Here is a 24,434-nt window from a genome sequence, read left to right on the forward strand (position 1 = left end):
GACAGGCTCCTTCGCGTGTATTTGATGTCGGGAACCCACATTTTCCTGAAGAGAAGACCAAGTACCACTGTGTTTCTTAATTAAAAAGCTATTTCTTCTTCAGGTGGATTTCTCTCTCTCTCTTCTGTTACAGGTGAGGTGTTTTCTTTGTTTTGTTTTGTTTTGCTTCTTTGTCATTTTCTGAAGATCCCCAGTTTCCTAGAAAATTAGAATCAGAGGGGCACCTGGGTGTCACTCAGTTGAGTGTCCAACTTTTGATTTCTGCTCAAGTCATGATCTCAGGGCCGTGGGATTGAGCCCTGCATTGGGCTCTGCACTCAGGGCGGAGTCTGCTTCAGATTCTCTCTCTCCCGCTGCCTCTGCCCCACACCCCCAGCTGACGCACATGCATGCTCCCAAATAAATAAATGAAACCCCTTTTATTAGATTTTATTTATTCATTAGAGAGAGAGAGAGAGCACAAGCAAGGGTAGAGGCAGAAGGAGAGGGAGAAGCAGCCACCTCGCTGGACAGGGAGACCCATGAGGGACTCGATCCCAGGACCTTGGGATCATGACCTGAGCTGAAGGCAGTCACTTAACCAACAGAGCCACCCGGGTGCCCTCTTTTTTTTTTTTTTTTTCTTTAAGATTTTATTTATTTAGGGGGCACCCGGCTGGCTCTGTTGGTTAAGCGACTGCCTTCAGCTCAGGTCATGATCCCAGGGTCCTGGACGGAGCCCCACGTCCAGGTCCCCCCACTCTGTGGGGGCCTGATTCTCCCCCTCCCTCTGCCTGTCACTCCCCTTGGTTGTGCTCCGTTTCCCTCTGTCAAATAAATAAACGGAATCTGAAAAATAAAATAAAAAGTAAAAAATAAATAAATAAAATAAAATTAGAATTGGGGAAAAAAACAATAATTGTTGTTAAATGATTTTAAAATAAGAGCCAGACAAAATAGAGTTGATCACTTGTACTGATAAAGTCTGTACCGTGGAATATTGTGCAGGCATTAACATTTTATTTATGCAATGATTATAGTGGCATGAAAAATACCTACATAAATGGGGGGGGGAAGCCAGCTACGAAATCAGATCCTCTGAGCAGTGGGGATGTATGTGTGCGTGTGTGTGCGTGTGCGTGTGTGTGTCTACACACTATGTGAAGTCTAGCATGGGGGTGGGCAGTGCCCATGGCTACGATTCTCTCCGGGTAGTAGAATTATACATTATTTCTGTCTTTAGGTTTCTCACGTTTTCCCTTTCTCTCGACTACCTTATAAAACGTGTCAGAAGTTTTATTTCAAATGAGGGTGGAAGCTTCCCCCAGTGTGTCTTGTATGTGAGTCCAACTTGCAGGCCACCCACTGGATGGGCAAACGGGGCCTGGGGGTGCTCCCTGCACACCTTGTGCCCCAATATCCCCTCTCCGAAGAAGAGGCCCTAAGAAAACACCTTGGCAGCAGGTAGAAGTGACGCTGGTGTGACTCTGGACTGCAGCCCTCTGGCTCAAATGGCCAGGAAATGCCGTCAGCCTAACACCCAACAGCCCAGTAATATTCATGAGACGATCACAAATGTGGCCATCACAGAGCGTCACCAGGAAGACGCCCCAGAAGCAGGAAAAAGATGTCCTGTTACACAGGAAGCAAACCAAGCAGAGGGCGTAGGGTGGGTCCCGAGGCCGCTGTCACCTCACCCTATGAGCAGACAGATGCCCCGGGGGCTGAGCGTCCCCTGCCCGACAGACAGCTCACGTGCCCCCGTGTCCGAGCGCTGCTGCCGCTCACTGAGCAGCGAAAGAAGACGGGGTCCCGCCCTGGAGGAGCTCACCTTCCCCCTTCCACCGCGAGTCCAGGGGAGGCAGGCAACAAAGAAATACGGAATAAGTCGGGAGGTGGACGTCCAGAAAGGACAAAGTCAAGGCCGGTGGCGCGGTGCGGGGAAGCTGCAGTAGGTGCTCAGGGGGCCCAAATCTGGGGCGGGAGTTGAGGAGGAAGCTCCCAGGGCTTAGCCCAGGGGTGCAGAGATGAGCAGTCCCCCGGGGCCAACGGTGCGGCTCTGGACACAGGGACTCGAGGGTTCTGTTTCGCGGTCCCGGGGGACGTCCCACCTCTGAGCTGCGAGCTCAGGATGGAGGTTGGGGCTGGAGATAAAAATGAGGGGCTTCCCCACACGGCTGGTGCGTGCACCCAGGGCACAAGTGAGGGGCGGGGAGCAGTGAGGAGGTCTGGGCCAAGCTCAACCTTAGAAATGGGAACGAGGGGGAGACCCGGTGCTGCAGTCAGGTGACCGTTCGGCTCCTGGTTTTGGCTCAGGTCGTGCCCTCCGGGTCCTGGGATCGAGTCGCGTGGGGCTCCCTGCGCCGTGTGGAGTCTGCTGGAGGTTCTCTCTCCCTCTGCCCCTCCCCCCACTCCCGCTCTCAAATAAAGACATCAATCTTTGGGGGGAAGAACAAAGAGGCAGAAGCTGCCGTGGAGAGCCCGCCGGAGCACCCGATGAGGCCAGCGCCACCCCACCAGGCCAGGGGCAGACCGCGGGTGACCCACGAGGGCCCCTCTGGCCCGGACCCAAGCCTTGAGGGCGTGGGGCAGTCGCCACTCACCACGGATGCAGAGCGTGGCAGGGAGGCGGGCGCAGAGCTCACCTGCGCAGGTTCCGTTGTAAAGGGGAACAGAAACGGGGCAGGGCTGGGAGGAGACGGGCTCCAGGCAGCTTCACGTGCTTTTTGAAGCCGAGGCTGCATTTAGGAGCCAAGGTAGGACAGTGTGCAGGGAGGGGAGGAGGAGGGCAGAGCGCGTCACATAGGTGGGGGCTGGGCGGTTCTGGAGGCTTCTGGGGGAAGCAGGAGAGGGTCTCACTTGCCGTGGGCAGCGGGAGGCCTTCCTGGTCAGGGAGAGGGGGCTTCCGAGCAGGAGGCCAGCCGGCAGCACAGCACAAGATGCTCAGAGGTCCACGGTCACGGCTGCGGGGAAGACGGTCGGGCCGGCAGTCTCCCTCTAGCCACGCTCTTGCCAAGTTCGCCCGAAGGGGAAACAGGCGGGGCAGCCGGGGCTGCAAAGAAGCAGCGGTGATGGCGGATCCTGGAACCCAGGGCAGAGTGAGGGGGTGAGGCCTGCAACCGTGGGGAGGGTAGTGCAGAGGTGAGGGGGTGAGGGCAGAGACCCTGGGGGGATGGGAAGGACAGAGGGTGGGGATTTGGGTGCCGGATGCTAGAAGGTTTGAGGGGCGGTGCTGGGCATTGCTGCAGGGATGAAGGCCAACGTGGGACCGACATGCGGGGGGAGGACGTGAACACGGGGTAGGCCAGGTGCAGAGTGGGGACGGGGAAGGCAGAGCTAACGCAGGGGTGGGGTTCCCCAAGAATGAGGGGTGACCTGGGGTCTGCAGATGACCCCAGCACCGAAAGGAGAGTCCAAGGGCCCAAGTTCCAAACCGGGGGAGAATATTCTGGGAGAGGAATGGGGAGCCAGGAGGACATGCACCCCCACCTCCAGGCCCTCCAGTGGGGGATGAGTGAGAGAAGACAGTGCCACGGAGGTGCCCACGGAACCGGCACCCTCAGGCTGCCGGAAGGTGAAGGGCCGCGCCCAGGAGAGGCTGGGGACCCCTCGGCCACCCCCCCCCACCTCGGCGCCACCTCCCGGGATTCTCCAGCTCTGCGTGTGCACGGGAGCCCCCTGGAGTCGCCCCCTTTCAGCACCCCGGGGACAGCGCTCAGCTTGCCGGGGCCAGGATGAGAGATGAAGACCCCCAGCCCCAGCCCCCCCCACCTTTGGGGACAGGTCCCAAGGGCATTGCCCGCAGGGTCCCCAGTGGGATGCGGCCCCAGGCGCCTACCCCAGTCCTGCTGTGCTGTGGCTCCTGTCCTGCGGTACCCCTCCCTCCTTTCACCTTCCTGGACCACCTCCTGAGTAAAGTGCCTGCCCCAGCCCCCTATCCCAGGCTGGGCTCCCGGGGTGAGGCTGGGGAGGGCGGGGAAGGAGCCCATGAGACACGGACAGGAAGTGTGGGCTGTGCTTCTGGGGCACGAGGGGTTCCCTGGACGTCTCATGGGGACGAGGTGATGGGGGCGGGGGGCTTGGTGGGAGTGGTCCTGAACATCCGGGAAGAGCCGAGGAACGCCCAGCGTGAGAACATGCGGCGGTCTCTCTAGAAGCCCCAGGGAGCCCTCTCGGCTCACGGCTGCAGGGGTGTGGGCCCCCAGGGAGCACACAGAGCTCTCATGTTCAAACTGTGAAGGACACAGTTTAATCTTATCCCAATGGGATAAAGGTAAGTCCCTTTTTTCCTGTTTTAAAATGTCATCATTCACTTTCTAGGCTAAAAAAAAACCACACAGAGCACTTTCTTATGAAGCGGATCCTAGCCTTACCTACCGCCCGGCCACTGGGCCCCTTGGTATTTACCCAAAGGAGCTGAAAACCTGTGTCCACACAGAAACCTGCACACGGATGTTTATAGCAGCTTTTATCCACAATTGCCAAAACCTGGACGCAGCCAAGATGTCCTTCAGTAAATGAATGGATAAATAAACCATGGTCCCTCCAGACAATGGAATATTGTTCAGTGCCAAAAAGACGGAGCTCTCAAGCCACGAGAAAACATGGGGGAATCTTCGATGTATATTACTAGTGAAGGAAGTCAATTGGAAACGCCACACAGTGTGTGATTCCAGGGATAGGACATTCTGAGAAAGGCCAACCCATGGAGACTGTACCGTGACCGGTGGCAGCCAGGGTCTGGGGGACAGGGAGGGGTGAGCGGGGGAGCACCGAGGATTTTTTTGGATGGTGGAACTAACTACTGTGTGTGCCACTGTAGCGTGAGGACACACGTCAACATGTCTCTGTCCAAACCCCTAGAATGGACACCAAGAGCAAACCTTAATGCAAATGATGGACTTTTTAGTTATTATCAACCAGTGTTGGTTGGATAATTTTGGCAAACGTACCACCAGCACAAAGGGTTAATTATAGGGACGCCTGGGGCAGCAGGTGATCTATGGGAACTCGATCAATGAAAACCTGACTCCCGATGACCCAAACCGTTGGCAGTGGCTGCCACTAATGTTGGCCTCTGGGGGACCAGAGATCCCCTGTGAAACCTACCTCAACTCACCCAGCCCCACTGGGTTCCTCCTACAGCTCTGAGACGGGACCAGGAGCTAGGACAGCTGGAAGAGCTGGACGGCAGTGAGCTGGCCATCCCCAGGCCCTTCACCTGCGGTCAAGGCACGGTGGCGGTGGCTGGCCCAGAGGCTCCGTCCCTCCAGGCATCAGAGGCCAGAGGTGGTGGAGTTGGGTGGGTCTGCTGAGCCTCCCGGGCTGCACCGACCTCTGTCTTCTGTCTCGGAGTCACATCTAGGTTCTTGGGTTAGGTCTCTGTGCCTATAACCCCCGATCTGGGTGTGAGGGTAAGATTAGCCCTTCTTGCACATCCAGCTCCCTGGAGTGTAGACAGAGCCTCGCTGTGACTAAGGGACTGTGTCACATTCCCGTGGGACCCATTCCCTGACCCCCATCCAAATGCAAGTTGTCGGTGACCTGGCCCATGGGACAGGCCCTCCGCCATCAGCCGCGAGCCCAGCACTGTGAAGACTGACCAGAGCTGCCTGAGTTACCCACGGGGGATGCCAGCCAGACCCCAGCGCTGTTCCCGGCCTTGTCCCTCTGGCCCAGCCTCTGCCAGGTGCAAGCCGGTGCCCCAGCCCAGGCTTTGATCCAGGGGTCCTGTGAAGATGCCCCAGGGACTGTGGTGGGTCTAAGAGGGAAGGCTTCGGGCCCCCATTCCCTTCTCAACTATTACATCGAGAGGCTTAGTAGTTTCTTTGAAAAATGACTCTGGCTACAGCACAGATGAGCCTCGAGGACATTGTGCAGGAAGCCAGACACAAAGACAGATAATCGGTAACTCCACTTCCTGGGGTCACTAAACTCACAGAGACAGAAGCAAAAGGATAGGCAGCAGGGGCCAGAGGGAAGGGGAAGTGGGGGTTAGTGGGGGGTTTATAGCAAAATTGTATAACACTTAAGGTGTACAATCTGATGATTTGATAAACATACATGTAGTGACATGAAGACTACAGTCAAGCCAATTAACATATTGCTTCCTCCTACGATCACCAGGGCGTGTGCGCAGCGGCCGTCTCTGCACTCTACTGTCCTAGCACATCTCGCATATTCAGTATGGCATCAGCTATGGTCGCCAGGCCCAACGTCCGGTCTTCAGGCTTATCCACCCTACAAAACCACAGCTTGCACCCCTGCACCAACACCTCCTCCCCTCCACCTCCCCCCACCCCTGGTAACCACTATTCCATCTTCCACTTCCATGCTTTCAACTCTTGTATAAGTGTGATCATGCTGTTTGGACAAAGGACCCGAATGGACATTTTTCTGGAGACATCCAGATGGCCAACAGACATAGGAGAAAATGCTCAACGTCACTGGTCATCAGGGAAATGCCAATCAAAACCACAGTGAAACACCACCTTGCACCTGCTAGAATGGCTATTATGATAGATAGACAGACAGACTGGTAGATGATGGATGATGGATGGATGGATGGATGGATGGATGGATGATGGATGGATGGACGGATGGATGGCTAGCTAGCTAGATAGATGGATAGATGGATGATGGATAGTTGGATGCATGGATGGATACATGATGGTTGATAGAGGGATAGACAGATGGATGATGGGTGCATGGATGGATGGATGGATATATGGATAGAAGGATGGATGGTTGGATATATGGATGGATGGATGGATGGATGGATACATGATGGATGATGGATGGATGATGGATGGAGGGATATATAGATGGATGGATGGATACATGATGGCTAGATAGATGGATAGATGGATGGTGGGTGGATGGATGGATGGATACATGACAGATGGATGGGTGGATAGGTGGATAGATAGATGGACAGATGGATAAAGACAATGAGAGTTGGCAAGGATGTGGAGAAAAGGAGACCCACGTGCACTGTTGGCAGGAATGTACGTATTGTGCAGTCATAATGGAAAGCAGTATGGAGTTCATTCCTCAAAAGACTAAACACAGAACAAGCAAGTGATCCCTCAGTCCCTCTTCTGGGTATACATTGGAAGAAAATCAAAGTGCCATGCCAATGAAGCATCTGAAGCGCACGTTCACCGCAGACTGTTCCCAACACCCAAGATACAGAAACAGCCCAAGTGCCCATTGGGGGATGAATGGATAAAGAAATTGTGGTGTAAAAATGCAACGAAATATTATGCAGCCATAGAATAGGAGATCCTGCCACTTGCAGCCACATGTGTTAATAAGGACATTATGCTCCATGAAATGAGCCAGACACGGGGACTCAGGGATTCACGGGGACAGAGATTCAGTTCTGGAAAATGGAAAGTTCTGGAAATGGATGGTGCTGATGGGCACAACAGTGCCAATGTCCCTAATGCCACGGAGCTATGCACCTAAACACAGTTAAGATGACAAACTGTATGTGGTATGTCTATTTTACTACAACAAAAACCAGTAAAGTGCCACCTGCCCCGAACTCTAGAATAGGAAAGAGTCTTTGTTCCTTTGATATGGAGGTGGCAGAGGGGCTGCCCAAGGTCACGTGGGACCTCGTCTTCAAAGCTCTCCATAAAAATTAAAGCCCTGGGGAAAAGTAAAAAATTGCAATGAAAAATGACTCTTCTCACCAAAAAGTCTATTGAAAAGGAGTATGAGAATCCCTTCTGTTTCACCTCCACAGAAGATGCAGGAACGACCTCCCCCGAGCACAGACTTGACCATGACATCCCACAGTGTCTCTTCTGAAACCTCTGAGCCCTTCCGGTGTCCCAGCTCCTGCCGCCCAGTCCTGGCTACTCTGCAGTGCTCTTCGGTGTCACCCACCTCACCCCCAGGCTTCTGGTCGCCCCAAGCCCCCTGCCTCCTGGCCCTGCCCAGCGACTCCCTCCTCGTCTGGCTCCAGGCTCATCCCACGATTTGGGCACTTCCCCTTCCCCGCATGGCACCTCCATTCTGTCCTTGGTCTTCAGTCCCTCCTCCAGGGCCCCCTCCCATCCTCTGGTGGGAGAGACAGCTACAGCCACAGCCCTGGCTGCCCGCACAGCCTGTGCCCCACGGACCGCCGGTGGGGTGGCAGAAGGAGCTGAATCAGTTGGGGTCTTGCCCTGCTTCAAACTCCTCGGGTGCAGACTGATCGCTGTGTCCCCCACGATCCCTAGATGGAGCCCCCCACGGGACGGCATCTGGAGATGGGCCTTCAGGAGGTGGTTAGGTATGGATGAGGTCATCAGGATGGGGCCCTGCGATGCGGTTAGTGCCCTTATAGGAAGAGGAAACACCAGAGCTGGCACGTTCTCTCTCTGTCTGCCTCGTGGAGACAGCGAGAACCAAACTGGCCAGAACCTTGATCTTGGACCTCCAGCCTCAATGACTCTTATTTACTTTAAACTGCTGGTCCATGGCGTTCTACTCTGGCAGCCCAAGGTGACGAACACACCTTCAAGGTCAGGTGTACTCAACAAAATCTGCAGCTCGCACTCGCCCTGGCACGATGGGGCGCTGGCCCCGTTGCTGACCTCTCCCTGGACCCCGCACTCCAGCCTCACTGCCGCCTGCCCCACCTTCCCTCGAATGCCGTGCTGCCACCTAACCCTACGGGAACATCCCTGCCGCATGTGTTGTGCCTCCTGGCCTGGGCTCCCCTCTGGGACGCCTCCGCTCGCTCCCACCCGCCCACACTGGGGTGTGGCACTGGCAGAAGCTGAGCCTAGGGTTCCTCCTTGCCATACACGGTATACAGCTGGTGCTCAGAGGGTGCTCAGAGGGTCAGTGAGCGGCTTCCTCCTGCCTCCAGATCTGCCACGGGTCCTCCCTCTGCGGGGGCATCTCCTGGAGCCTGGAGGCAGCAGGCGCCATTTCACCCTTTGCTCCCAGTTGTCCTGCATTCCTTCCTTCCTTCCTTCATTCATTCAAAATGCACCACGAAAGGCCATACGCTGCCATTCCCACCAACCAAGTAAGTGGAAGTATAGTTACAGATAACAATAACAATGTCGATGAGCTTGGGGCTGATTACGTCAATCGGGCAGTGCTTCCAAAATGTAGCGGACAGCTTGGGTGCGGCGGGGTCCCGGACGGAATTAGCAAGGGCAGGCCCCATCTTCTCAGTGCTGCACGGCTGAACCCCTGGGGCCAGGGAGGCCCCTTGGGGGGCCGAGGACCCCAGGCAGCCTGCGTGGTCCAGGGGCTGCTGTAACCAAAACGGCGCATTTGTCTCTTGGGATGTTACAAATCAAGGAAAGGAAACCAAGGTCGTCTGAGGCACTTTCGCAGAGCACGGGGTCCCGTTGTCCAGACCGAAGTGTCTGTTAAGATTCGGGGTGGCTTTGCAGGCGGAACTGATGGAGACTGTGGGGTGCTGAAGCTCCCCCAACCTTCTACAGCTTGAGGCCCGTGGCTGGCGCCCAGCAGGTGCTCTGTGAGTGATGATGGAACATTCTGGATGGGCTTCAGGGAGCACACCCACAGGGAGGACTTTGCTCCACCCCACCCAGTTTCCCAGCGTGCGGTCCCTCCTGTGTCCCTCCTGTGTCTCTCCTGCCCCTGCTCCTCTGGAGAACACTTCCTGTGCCCCCAAGCCCCGCCTTCCTCTCCGAGACCACCACAAAGTGATTTCCTCCATTCCTGGCCTGGAGGGTCCCAATGCCAGCAGAGCGGGGAGTCAGATCCAGGGCTCCCCAGGCACGTTGCCCTGCAGATGCGTTGCTTTCTACTGAGTGGTTCCCAAGTGTGAGGCTTTGAAGACACGGCGAGAAAAGGCGACAGGCTGGGATCAGCAGATCCAGACCAGAGTTCTTCTCTGGCTCCTCTGGCTGAGTGGCCACTAGCAAATCACTCCCTTGGCATCTTTGTCCATAGGAAGTGGTGAGCAGGGACCAGCGACCACCCAGCAGGGCTGGGAGCCATGAAGCATGGGGCCAGCACATCACATTGTGCGATGAACTCCTTCCTGCTGCTCTAGGATCCACACCTCTCCCGACCTCCTCCCCAGCTCTCCAGAGCTGGTGGGCAACAGGCCTCCCCTGCCCTGTCACACTGATAGCTGATATGGCCATGAGTCCCCCCCTCCCCAGACACATCCTCCCTGGGACGAGCGACACATCATAGTCATGGCTGTCTCCCTAGCCCAGTGTCTGATCCTAGGAGCCACACTCGGTGTCGTTACTTCAACAAAGGGGTGGACAGATGGATAGAATGGACGGATGGATGGATGGATGGGTGGATGGATGGATGGATGGACAATGGTTGGACAGATGATGGTTGGACAGATGATTGGTGGATGATGGTTGGTTGGTTGGTTGGTTGGATGGATGGATGGATGGACAATGGTTGGATGGATGATGGTTGGACGGATGATTGGTGGATGATGGTTGGTTGGTTGGATGGATGGATGGATGGACAATGGTTGGATGGATGATGGTTGGACAGATGATTGGTGGATGATGGTTGGTTGGTTGGTTGGATGGATGGATGGATGGATGGATGGAGTGGACAGATGAATGGAGTAAATGTTTTGGTTCTTAAAGATACCCAAGGTATAGCAAGAATCCTAGGCTTTTTCTATGGAGGGCAAAGCCCTCAAACTTGTTGGTGTTTGTAGACCCAGGGTTGACTTAAAGGCGCCATCTCCAAAGGTGCAAAATACTCCATTTTGGAGTTAAAGGGTGAAATCTTATTCCTGCCTGTTGGTTTCCTGGAAAGGACGGTCCTAATATCCCTTCCCCTTAAAAACCAACAGAAGCCTAGATTACATGTTAGAACTCTGTGAGTGGTCAGTTCAGGCGGTGGGTAGTTCCGAGCGGTGGAACTCTCAGAGAGCAGCTCAAGGGCACCCAGCACAGCTGGTCCAGGAAGATCCCCAAGGCACCCGACATGGCTCTACCACTATACAGTGCTCCCTGCAGGGTCTCAGAGCCCGCAGCACAGCTCTGGGAGCCAGGATTCTGGTTATGATCACCAAACGTGGAAGGGGACCAGCCCTCCCAGACCATGGAAGCGGCTGTGCCCTTTCCCCTGGGGGTCAGAACCCACAGGAGGGCTGGAGGGCTGCTGGGAAGACCCCATAGACATGCTTGTCCCTTCTCATCAGGATAAGAACACCCCCGCAGTACAACTTGGTGAGACCTGGGGGGATTGATTAGGGCACAGGATCAAGCAGGAAATTCTCATGCATCAAAATTCTTGCCTGTGAACTAGGCTGGTGACGGAGGACCCCTGTGCCTGCCATGGCCCCAGCGAACAGATCTTTGTTTCAACCAGCGTCCTGGGGCAGCATCAGGGACTGCTGACCCTAACCTATAGCCAGCCCCCTGAGAGTTGGGCATGGGAGGCTGAAGCCTCAGAGTGGCCGTGTCCAGGGCTACAGGGGTGGGGCTCAGACCAGCCTCAGGGGGAGGGGGGGGCTGGCATCATCGGGCTGGAGCACCTGCTGTCCAGTAACGTCCCCAGCTCTCCCCATGCCTAATCCACCGTCAGAACCAGCCCGCAGGTCATGTCCATCTTGGAGAGCCCCAAGCGCCCCCACCCAGCACTCCGCAGAGTGGCACCAGGGACTGGTATCGGCCACCCCAGGTGCGGAGGGTAGGGACAGAGAAGGCATTTGCTGCTTTGTGCACACAGCCTGGTAGGAGGGAGCGGCCAGCAGGTTGGGCAGCGAAGGGAGGGCAGGTGCGAGCTACAGCTTTGCTTCCCGCCTACCCTGAGATTTTGTAACCACAGGAACACGTCAGCCACTGGAAAAAAAATTAAACTTACAGGTCTGCAAAACCGATGCACATGTGTGATTGGACAAATAAATAGAAGGCCCTGCTGATTCCTAGTCCTGTGGGAGAGCTCAGACCCGCAGAGTGGAACCTGAGGAAACGGAGGGCTGACCCATGAGGCCCCAAGCCCAGGACCCCCCCAGGCAGGACCCTGCAGCTGAGCAGGGGGGCTCTGTGCCCCCAGGACCCTGGATATCTGCAGGAAAAGCCCCCCTCAGGGCATCAGCACCAACCACCCACCCCCAGACTGGAGACCCTGCCCCCCATAGAAGTGACCTCCCCGTGTCAGAGGGGAGAGCCTCCTCTGGAGAGTCGCCTGGCCGCAATTTCATAGAAGGAACTGAAAACCAGCATAATCCTTCTGCCCAGCATCTGCCAACAATTTTGAAAAACTGATAGGAAAGTGATGGTTTTTTTTGTTGTTGTTTTTAGTGCTAGAAGCTAGCTTCCCACCTCACCCTTCTCCAATGACGTGATCCCCTTCTGGGACACACCAGCTTGCCCTGAGAGGACAAAGGCCCTGCGAGAGCGAAGATGACAAGTGTCCAGTCCCAGGGCGGAAAGAGCCGAGCCAGAGAGGAGCCCAGGCAGCCGGCTGGTAGGAAGGTCGGGGGTCTGGGCGGCTCCATGGGAATCCCTGGGGACAGAGAGCTCCTCCGGAGGCAGCCGCTGGGCACAGGGCAAGCCTTCCCCCTTCCCAAAGACTGACCCCTCAGGCTCACCTGGCCGGGCAAACCCATTTGGCCTCCAAGTAGGAAAAATACCACTCCTAGGATACAGGGCTTTGCAGATCCTGGAGCGCATTCTGGGGGTCCGGCCCCCACCCTCACCGCTGGCCCACCTGCCCCCCGCTGTCCCGTCTCCCTCCACTTTCTCCCTCACCCCCTACCCCTGTAACCACCCCCCACACACCCACTCTGAAGGGCTGATCTCTCCGGCCAGACAGCGCCGTGCCTCCACGCCCCGGGGACAGTCTTCTGGGTTCCGCAAGGTTGGCTGAGGTTCCCAGGCTTGGCCACCTCTCCTTTGCTGCCACCCCCATAGTGCCGAACCCCCGACTGGGGAGAAGCACTGGACGGAGCCAGATCACCCCGGCAACTCGGCGGGAGGAAACTCGGCCAAGCCAAACCCTGCCTCGGCCCTGGCCAGCCCCAGCCGGGACCACAGGGAAAACCTGTGTCGTACTTTTCACGCCCGCCGTCCTCCAGCCGAGGACCCCCGGGCTGGGGATCTATTTAGAGGACGGCCCATCTCCTAAAAACGGTTCTCAGGACCTTGGCCTATTGACAGTTGAGTCACAGAACCACACAATCGGTGACAGGAAAGGCAGCTTTGCCAGGGCCTCAAGGTGGACCGGAACATTCCTCTTTAAGATTTGTGGAAAAATCACATCGGACAGGACCTCAGAGACCCAGGGAAGGTTTTACAGGTGGCAAAGTGAGGCCTAGAGAGGCACAACGTCGTCTCCCCCTGGGGCCTGAAGGACTTGGAGCAAGGTGCCAAGGAATATGGGTGTCCCATGGCCGGGCCCGCTGGCCGCTGCACCTCCTGGCAAACATGCTGAGAGCCACCTGTGACAGACGGCACTGTGGGAGAGGGCTTCCTGGAGGAGGTGGGACCTGCACAGGGGCCTGGCAGTTGAGTGGACTCATGCACAACATGGAGGGAAAAGCTGGGGCCTCTGGGACCTCTCTACCCCAGATCCCGTGTGAAGAGTGAGGCTGGGGACACCCTGAGGGTCTTCGGTGGGGTCATGATTAGGTCCTTCTCACATCTCAGGACCCTCCACGAGGCAAGCCCACCCGTGGTCACACGCCCCTCTCCCTCCAGCTGATGGACCCAACGAGCGTCACTCGGATCCTTTAACGGCACGCGGCCTGCCAACCTTCTCGGTCCTTCCTCTGGGTTGTTGCCCTGTGAAGACCTCACCATGCCTGAGAGCCCTTTCGAAACCCCAGGGCCCAGAATTTCAAGCTCAGCTCCATCTTTCTGGTGTTCAAGGTCGTTCAACGGTGGCAAAATTTAGCTTCCTGTTTAGGTGGAGAGTGGGGGAGCAGAGGCGGCAGGCAGGGGGGCGGTGGGAGGTCTTCTAAGAGATTCCGAAGGCATCTCGGACACCAGCAAGGACTTACACGGCGTCTTGATGAATTCAGTATAGATGAATAAGAAACACGGGGTTAAGTTTCCCTCGGATGGCGCTCAGGTTTAATAATTAAATGAGAAATAACTTGGTAGGTAGAGGTGAGGTTTTGCTGTACCTGGAACATTTGAAAAGTTTGAGTAAATCCCAAGCCCGGGTGTGGCCCATCCCCTTGGCAAGGCCAGCGGCCGGCGGTGAACAGCTGGAGGCCATGTGCCTAAAACCCACAAGGCCTGTCGGCTTCGAGGTTTTTTCCTCCCTTAAACATCCAGGAATCGAGGTGACCTGAGGAGGGAGAAGGTTTCCCCAAAGACCCCCCAGCTTCTGGCACCCGCTGGGATGGGTTTCTTGGTCAGATGATTCCATTGCTTCCAAGACTAGAAAACTTTCAATTTTGATGAGCAAATAAACAAAAGAAAAAGAACACCCCGGCCACCCACCCACACGCACAATCTTCGCCACGACAGTGCTACCATTGTGTCAGCGAAGCTGCTCCTCATGGTCGAGAGGGTTCCAAGAAGACCTTGAGGGCACGGGGTGAAATCTCACAGTGGTTTCCAGGAAACCCCCTGCCAGTACCTGCAGCCTTGGCCCGTTTCTGGGGCAAAGGCGACGCCGCACTCCATTGGCCATAAGCCGGGTGCTGTGTCTACAACTTTGCTCAGAACTTCCCTCCCTGGAGCTTCGTCTCTTCCTGCTGCCCGCAGGCGGCCGGGGATGGCCTGAACAGTTTCCCATGCTCCATTCCCACCACACCTCGGGGCTCAAGGTGCGACTTCTGCCATGTTCTGTAAGGCAGGTCCCTGTGAGCCTCCTGGTCACCAACACTGCCCACCCACGGTCCCATAGGCATTCACCCAGCAGGTGTGTCATGGCCAACCACGCGTCAGAGACACCTGGACAAAAAAGACATAGCCCAGGTCCTTGAGCAACCCCAAAGATCATTACAGATCCCTGTAAGAAGTGGCATGTATCTCCCTGTCCATCCGCGCGCCAGCTTCCCATCCATCGTCCATCCTCCCGCGCACCCGCCCATCACCCAGGCCCCATCCCCCCCCCACCCACACATCTATCTTCCCATCCATCCATCCAACAAACAGTTACAGAGAAGCGTATTAGTTTCTGTGGCTGCTGTAACAAATTACCACAAACTGAGCACCTTCAAACAACAGAAATGTATTTTCTCACCATCCTGGAAACCAGAAGTCCGAAATCAAGGTGTCGGCAGGCCTGTGCTCTCCCTGGAGGCCCAAGGGGAGGATCCTTCTTTGTTCTCCCAGGTTCTTCTCAATGTCCCTTGACATGCGGCAACATCTTCCCAATCTCTGTGCAGTAATCACACGGCTTTCTCCCTGTTTCGGTGACCTCGGATCCCTTTTCTTATAAGGACATAAGTCACATCGGGTTTAGGGCCCACCCTACTCCATTTTGACCTCATCTTCACTTACTGTATCTGCAACAACCCCATTTCCAAAAGGGTCACCTTCTGAGGTTCCAGGAGGTGCCTGCACATTGCAAGGACACTACTCAACCCAGCACGAGGACGTTCGAAGAGCAAGCCCCGCGTGAGCCTCTATCTTCACGGAGCTCACAATTGTGGGGAGGGAGATAGATTAAGACCAACAGGAAACATCTAACAGAACGTCCGTCCAGTCAAGGTAAGCACTATGAAGAGAAGGAAGCTGAGGAGCTCCAGGGTGGTGGCATTGCTGTGGTCTATAGCGAAGCTCAGAAAGGCCTCTTTGAGGAGGTGACAGCCTCATATGGGAGACACATGACCATTGCTCTGGGCAGAGGGAGAGCCGGTGCATCCAGCTTGAATGAGACACATGCCAGAAGGGGACCAAGTGGCTGGCACAGAGGACAAAAGACAGGTGGCAGACCCCACCAAGGCCCAGAGCACATGCACCTTTCGTCACCACGTGTGGGACAATATGTCACTCAGATGTGGAGCCCTCACTACGAATGCTGTTCTCTGGTAACTTCCAGCCTGCTTTCCTGCCAGCACATGAAGGGGTTGCCTTCCCCCTCCACTTGAACTTGGGTGTGGCCATATGACTTGCTTCCACCAAAAGAATGAAAAGTGACAAGTGTCACCATCCCATAGGGAAACCATTCTGCTCCTATCTACAAGGGCTGGCACTTGTCTTGGCCTGGGTCCTGCTTCAGCATCACCTGGAAGCTTGTTACAAATGCCCCACCTGGATCCACTGAGACAGAATCTTTGGGACAAGAGCTCCAAGAGTTGAGAAGCTCTGTTCTAAAAACCAGAGCCTGAGGGAGGAATTAATCCTGATCCTTTGAGGGGGATGTGCAAGTCTAAGTAGTAGGAGTGAGGGAAGGAGAGTCAAGTGGGGTGCGATGCCCAGCAAGAGGGGATGCTGTGCAGAAACACCCAGGTTTCTGGGCAGCAACTGCATCTCAGAGTGGTTCCATCTCATTTCCCGCTCCTAAAAGTCAACCCAATGGGGAGCAAGAACTCAACAGTCACAGTTTTCCATTTAGGCTGATGAAAATGTTTTGGAACTAGACAGAGGTAGTGGTTGCGTGTCATGTGTATATAAAAGGCCATTGAATTATTCACATTAAAATGGATCATTTAATGTTTCATCAATATTTCCTTGATTTAAAAAAAAAAAGCTTGTCCCATGAAATATCACCTCTTCTGCATCATACTTTACAGTAAATGACTTTTCTTTAAAGTTTGTGAGTAAGGTGAGGATGTCCACTCTCACCACTCCTAATCAGTATCATAGTGGAAATCTTAGCCAATACAATAAGGCAAGAAAAAGAAATGAGAGGAATACAGATTGGAAAGAAGGAAATAAAACTATCCCTATCCCCAGTTAATATGACCGTCTACATGGAAAATACCAAGAAATCTATAACAACATCAAAACTCTCCTAGGACTACCTAGTGGGTTTAGCCAAGTCCTAAGATACAAGGTCACTACACAAAAGTCAATTGTATATCTATGCCAGGGCAACATACAACTGGCAACTAAGATCTTTTAAACAACAGGATTTACAATAAGACCTTAAAGGTGAAATATTTAGGTATGAATCTAAATATGTATAATATTTACATGCTGAAAACAGCTAAGTGACTAGGAAGGAACTCAAAGAAGACCTAAAGAGAGAGATACTCCATGTTTAAGAACTGGAATTCAACCCAGTCCAGGTGCCAATTGTCCCAAGCTCATCTACAGATTTAGTGGAGTTCCAAACAACATCCTGGTGTGATTTTTTTGTAGATATGTGCAAACTGGTTCTAACACTTACACAGCAAAGCAAAAGAACTAAAATAACTAAAACCATTAAAACATTAATGTTAGAAAACATTAAAGTTGGAAGGATCATACTATCCAAATTTTATGATATACTATAAAGCTACAGTAATCAAGACACTGATTATTGGTCTTGAATATTGGTGATATTGGCTAAGGATTGGGTGACATAGATGAATGGAACAGGATAGGAACCCCAGAAACACACCCACATAAAATTTGACAGAATGATCTTTAATACAGGTGCAAAAGCATCCAAAGAGGAAGATCCTTTTCAACAGACAGTGCTGGACTATCCATGTACAAAAATAAAAAATAAAAAAAATAAGAATAAACTTCAATCGAGACTTCATGTCTTTAACATAACTCAGAGTAGATCACAGATCCAAATGTAATACATCAAACTGTAACACTCTTACCAAACGATAGCTCAGAGCCTCTCTGTAGCTTTGATCGAGGCAGAGATCCTGCAAGTGATACCAAAGGCATAAAATAGGAAATGAACAAATCAAACTTCATTAAAATTAAAAGCCTTTGCTCTGAGGATGACATCATTAAAAGAATAAAAAACACACGGGGCACCTGGGTGGCTCTGTGGGTTAAAGCCTCTGCCTTCGGCTCAGGTCATGATCCCAAGGTTCTGGGATCAAGACCCGCATCGGGCTCTTTGCTCAGTGGGGAGCCTGCTTCCCTCCTTTCTCTCTGCCTGCTTCTCTGTCTACTTGTGATCTCTGTCTGCCAAATAAATAAGTAAAATCGTTTAAAAAAAAAGAATAAAAAACACAGACTACAGACTGAGAAAAAAATTGCAAATCATATATCCAACAAAGAATTTATATCCAGATTATATAAAGAATTTTTGTTTAAAAAAAGGAAAAGAATATTCAAAACTCAATAGTAAGAAAACAAAATACCAAATCGTGGTGTGTGTGCAGGACTTAGTGACTCCAGCCAAGAGAGTGTGGATAGGAAGTAAGCTCTGACACCTTCCTGGACATCATTAGCCACAAAGGAAATACAAGCTAAAACCATAACGGGACACCACTCCCCAACTCTCAGAAGAACTGAAATTAAGAAATACTTAAAATACAAAGCGCTGGCAAGGACGTGGGGTGACTGAAGCTTTTGCATATCGCTGGTGGGGATATTGATGCAGCTGATTCCGAAAAACAGTTTGTCCGTTTCTTAAAAAATCGCGCCCTGGCCATGTGCCTCCACAATCCCAAGCTTAGGTATCTGCCCTGCAGAAGTGAAAACACAAGCTCACACAGAACTTACATGCAAATGTTTATGGCAGCTCTACTCGCAATTGCCCAAACTGGAAACAGTCGAGTGCCCTTCAGTAGGTGAACGGAGGGACAGGCTGTAGAGCACAGTGCAGGGCAGAATACCAGTCAGCCATGAAAAGGAAAAGCTTGCAACAGTTTAGAAAAGCACGGCCAGTGAAAGAAGTTAGTCTGTAAAGGTTACCGGCTGTATGGTTTCCCTTATAGGAACTCCTGTGAATGACAAAATTGCAGTAAAGCCTCACAGACCCGGGGTTGGAGGAGAGCATGACCCCGAAGCAATCACACAAGGTCGTGCGGGGCGGGGGGGGATGGGCAACAGAGCCGCTCTGTGTTCTGCTTGCGGTGTTGGTTCCATGAATGCGTGCGGTGCTCGTTCAAATCACGAGAACTGGACATTCTCCCCAGTAAGAGTGCATTTTACTGTATGATCATTTTTAGGATAAAAATACACAAAAGGACGGATGGATTAAATGGCATCTTGGACACAGCTGGAAAAGGCTTCATGAAGAACGTGTCTGGGACACAGCCCAGAGAGGCTATGAGCCTCTGAAGGACTGAGGGGAGGCAGAGGATGGGGCGAGAAAGTCTGACAAGCAGCTCGACTGTAGACTGAAACAGGATAATAGTTGGGATGGAGAGAACGGTGCGTTCGGAGAGATCACGGCTTCTCAAAAACACAACCGGGGAGACACGGCTTCTCAAAAACACAACCGGGGAGATACGGCTTCTCAAAAACACAACCGGAGAGATGCTTTTAAAACAAGCTCACAACTGGTGCGTCATGGTAACGTGTCCCCATTGCAAGTTTTAGAATTGTCCAAGAAGGAAAAGATCGTTGACAAAAGAACACTAATGGCCTTACCGGCTGGCTGTCTTCCCAACGACAACAAGGAAAGCCAGGAGTGAGGGGAGGGAAATACTAAATTGCATAATGGCTCCGAAAGACGCCAACTTCCCAATGCCCAGAACCTGCAAACGTGTGGACTCACATGGTGAAAGGGACTTCTTAGATGGGACTATGTTAAAGATCTCCAGGTGGGAGTTTGTCCTGGATTATCTCAGCAGGTCTCATGTACTCATAAGTGTCCTTATGAGGGGGAAGTCCAACCGCAGAGCAGAAGAAGGCAGCATTTGGGGTGATGCCACCACAAGCCAAGGAGCACCACAGCCCCTAGAAGCTAGAGGGGGCCCAGGACGGGCTCTCTCCTGGAGCCTCCAGCAGGAACAAAGTCCCAGTAATGCCTAGAGTTTTGCCCAATGAGCCTCATTGCAGACATCTGGCCTCTACAGCCTTTATAAGAGGGTAAACGTGTGTAGTTTTCAGCCCCTAAGATAATCTGTCACAGCAGCAATGCGAAACCAATACAAATATCCTCACTGGGTTAGAAGAAAATAACTGTCCAACCTAGAATTCTATACTCGGAGAAACCATCTTTCAGAGACGTGAATTAAGTAAAGACACTTTCAGGCAATCCAAAAATTGAGAGAGTTTAAATCCGAGGTACCTTTAGCCCAGGGCAATTCTAAAGGATGGAGTTCACACAGAAGAAAAATTATTCCAGAAGTAAGCTTGAGATACAATAAGAAACATGGAGCAAATACACGGTAAATTTAAATAGGCGTTGACTACAGAAAACCCCCATGATCTGGGGGGTGAGGAACAGAGCAAAAGTGAATCACTATAGGAAACTAGCCTGTGCGCCAGAAGGCATGATTAAAAGGAAAGTTGAGTTGAGGTTCTTGCACTATTTGGGAGGAAGATAAAGACACTGATTAAGTTTATACTGTTTAATAGTTAATAGTGACCCTTCCAAAAATAAAGATGTAAAAGGATTGTAAAACGAAGAATGGAGCGCTCCTGGGGGGCTCGGTCGTTAAGCATCTGCCTTCAGCTCAGGTCATGATCCTGGGTTCCTGGGATCAAGTCCCACATCGGGCTCCTGGTTCAGCTGGGTCTGCTTCTCCCTCTGCCCCTTCCCCCTCGTAAGCATGCACTCTCTCTCATGCAAAAATAAATAAAATATTTAAAAACAACAAAAAAAAAAAAGAAGAGAAGAGAAAAACATATAGCAAGCTATACAGACCAAAAAAAAAGGATGGTGTAGTGATATTAATATCAAATACAACAGACTTTAGAGCAAAAGGCACCACAGAGAGATCAAGGATCACTATCTAACGCAAAGGTTCAGCCCACACGAGGATATAATGATTCTAACATTTCATACGCCCAGTAACAGAGCTTCAAAATAGAAAACAAAGATTAACAGAATTTTTTAAAGAAATTGGTAAATTGAACAAAGTGAGAAATTTTGGTATTCATCTCCCAGTAACTAGAAAATCAAGCAGACAAAAATCAGTTGAATATTGAAATACTGAAGCGCAAATCAAAAGCTTTACCTAATGAATACTTATCAACTGTTGTACCGAATGATAGAAAAATGCACGTTCTTTATAAAGTCAGAGAGTACATTTACGAAAACTGGCTTTGTGCTAGACCACGAAGCTAGTCTCACCTGAGCTGGGGTCTACAGACCACGTTCTCTGATCTGAATGCACTTAAGTTAGAAGTCAGTAGCAGAAAAAAACCCAAGTGTTTGCACTAGAAAACATGAATGTAAAGGTCAACAAAAAACATCACAGTGGGATTTTTTCAACACCTAGAACCAAGTGATTAAAGAGTACATATTTCAATACCACAAATTATCAGATCCAGCATGCCATGGACTGAATGGGTCCCTCTCAAATTCATATGCTGAAACCCTAACTCTCAGAGTGATGGTCTTTGGAGATGGGCCTGTGGGGGGTTGTTAGGTTTATATGAGATCATGAGGGCAGAGCTCTCGTGATGGGATTAGCCCCCTTATAAGAAAAGGAAGGGACCAGAGCTCACTCTCCCCTTCGTGTGAGAACTCTGCAAGAAGCCAGCCTCCAGAACCATGAGAAATAAGTTCCTGCTGTTCAAGCCACCTCATTTGTGTCTTTCTGTTATAACACCCTGAGTTAACTAAGACACAGGACATGCCATACTTCAGAGGAAATTTAAAGTCCTAAAATATTGATAATGAGTCATGTCCAAGTTCGGTCTCTCCCAGGAATACAAGGTCAGTTTAGAAAATCTTGGGGCACCTGACTGGCTGCGTCGTGGAGCATGTAGTTCTTGAATTCAGGGTTGTAAGTCTGAGCCCCGCTTTGGGTGTAGAGATTCCTTAAAAAATACTATCTTTAAAAAGAAAAAAAGCAAAAGCAAAGAAAATCTATTAACATAATTTATCGCCACAGGAGATTAAATGAGGAAAACCAAATGATTGTCTTAATAAATGCAAAGAGTAAGCATTCAATAAAATGCAGCATCTGATCGTGGTTTTTAAAATCTTACCCAAAAAGGGAAGAGAAGGGAACTTCCTTAATCTGATAAAGAGCATCTATCAAAATTACCTACGGTAATCATTATAGTTAATGTAGAAATGCTAAAAGGATTCGTTTTAAGATCAAGGATCAGATGCTTCTACATAACGCCTAACTCGTGGTCCTGACCTACGAAATAAGACATGGAAGTGTAATACAATAGGGTAAAGAAAAATTCTTATTAGATGAAGATGAAAATGTTGTGCACGTAGAAAATCCAGAAATCAACCCGTGGGAAGTTATTAGCAAGAAAACTAAACAAGGTCAGTAGATACAAAACCAATAAGCAGAACTCAGCTGCGTTCCTAGAGAGCACCAGCAGGTAGAAACACAAGTTTTAAAAAGGCGCCATTTGCGATAGCAACAAAAACACACAAAAATGGGTGTGCACACGCGTAAATAACCCAGGAGCAAATCTAACAAAAATGTCATCTGTATGCAGCGTGTTTTTGAATAAAAGACTCAATATCGTACAAGTGTTGGTTCTCCCCAGAATCGTCTGTCGATTTTACGCCGTTTCAGTACAAAAAGAAATCACACCTTAAGTCTTCGTTAATGTGTTTCATTGAAGTGGGTGTATTCACACATAAAAGAATAATTATACCCTGGCCCCGAAACCATGGACAAGGTCAGAGTTTCCTCACCCAAAAAGCAAGAGAGGGGGAGAGATGCTCTAATAAGTCCCTTCCTGCACTGAAATCCTATGATCTCCCATCTCTGAGCTCCGAGGCTCCCTGCGGGGCTGGCAAGACGCCCCTGTCACTCCTCCCCCCTATACTGCCCACTAGGGAGAAACAGAAGGAAGGACCGGGGCGGGATCGGGTCTAAGCTCCACCCCGAAACCTCGACTTCTACCAGGAGGGAAAGGCAAAACGAATCATGACACATCCCAAACATGATGTAATCATCGTAAACGGCTTTTAAAGGATTATGTAACCACGGAAAATATTCATGACCTCCTAGGTGGGGGGGAAATTGCACATCTACTATCATTACAATTCCAAATGCAAAGACACGATCCAGGACCCAAGGCTGCTCAAACCGTAAGCTTCTCCTGGAAGACGTGTTTTGGTTGGCCTGCATTTTATTTTTAATTCTAATCGTCTAACGCTAAAAGTTTGGAGATGTGCCATAATAAATGTCCAGACGTCCAGTTTCTCTTAAAAAAATGTAAGTATGGACCCACACAGTGCCAGATTCCCGTGTGGCAAATAGTGAGGACCATCCCCGGGGCGGCCGCCGGGGGAGCTGCTGCTGTCCCATGGCAAGTCCCCACCTGTCCTGCTCCTCTCACTCTAAGGGGGAGTGACTCCTGGATTGTGAGGCTGTTTCGATGCCTCCATGTTTTGCTTATGCTGTTCCCTTCCCCTGAAATGCCTTTCCACCTCTCTCTTTTAACAGGTGGAAACCAAATTGTGGCAGATGGGATCATGAGAACTTTAATGCTCTCTCCAAAGGAAAACCCAGGGGACAGCATCAGGGGGAAGGCTGGGCTCCCCTCCTGGCCTGGGAAGGACCTCCAGATGTGACCACCCTCCAGACATCATGAGGACAAGCACACCGGTCACTGACGGTCACCTTCTTATGTCTGATGAAGCCTGATGACCATGGCGACCCAGAGAAAACCCCGGCGCAGCTGCTGGGCGGGGGCGCCCTCAGCAGCCTGGGACGTCTGTTTGGCCCAGGGACCAAGCACAGGGCTCAGAGGAGGCAGTCCCTGTTGCTGTGCTCCAAAAACAGGCCAAGTGGACACTGTGTGTCCCACTATCTCGTGCGGCTCCACTCCGCTCTGCTCCCCGGAAACCCATACCGCTTGCCTGGTAAGCCTCCTTTTGGGCCACGGGATCTACTAGAGAGGGCACTGGAGCCATGAGGTCAAGGTGAAGGCCAGAGCCCAGCAGGTAGCTTTGGGGTGGTGCCTCTTACTGGAACCACTGAGTTGGAGAGGGCGCCTGGGAAGGTACAGCCTTGACCACGGTGCCACATCTGGTCACAGCCCAGGGTCCGTTCTGTCCTATTCCATGCCCTGAACACAACAGCAGGTCCTCTGTAAACAAGCAGCCAGGAGTCTTCGAGGGCACACCTATAGCCCTAGGAACATCTGGCCACAGAAAGTGGACGGCTGTGAGTGCCAGCCCACACCAGTCCTGGGAGAGCCATCACTAGCCACAGGTCCAAATGCACCCCAAAGTAAGGACACCCCCCCCGAAGAGTTGTCGGAGCCTCGCCATGTTCCAGAACCCTTGGGCTTTTCCAAGTCTGGGGGGCAGCCTGTCCGTACTGGCCTCTGCCGTGTTTTTCCGACAGCAGAGCTCCCTTCACGTGACATGGTTCTCCTAGGCCAGGCCTGTGAATTCCTTATTTTAAGCAACTTCATGGAGACATAAATTTGAATATGACACAGTTCACCTCTTTCAAGCATACGTTTCCACAGTATTTAGTGCATCCACGGCATGGTGCCCCCAGGGTCGCATGAAGTTTACAACACCTCCATCAGCCC

The 24,434-nt window shown here is 51.9% G+C and overlaps 1 protein-coding gene across 1 annotated transcript in view; it reads right to left on the bottom strand.

The window, feature by feature from the left end:
* Nucleotides 1-2,774: 2,774 nt before the first annotated feature.
* The window catches only part of LTO1 (LTO1 maturation factor of ABCE1), a 116,596-nt gene continuing 94,936 nt past the window's right edge, over nt 2,775-24,434 (bottom strand). Inside the window, exon 4 of the mRNA XM_059150359.1 lies at nt 2,775-3,060. Coding sequence (XP_059006342.1) covers nt 2,937-3,060 — 124 coding nt within the window. The 3' untranslated portion in view covers nt 2,775-2,936. The remainder of the gene's footprint in view (nt 3,061-24,434) is intronic.

Source organism: Mustela lutreola, chromosome 1 (genome assembly GCF_030435805.1).
Source record: "Mustela lutreola isolate mMusLut2 chromosome 1, mMusLut2.pri, whole genome shotgun sequence".
Classification (NCBI taxonomy): domain Eukaryota; kingdom Metazoa; phylum Chordata; class Mammalia; order Carnivora; family Mustelidae; genus Mustela; species Mustela lutreola.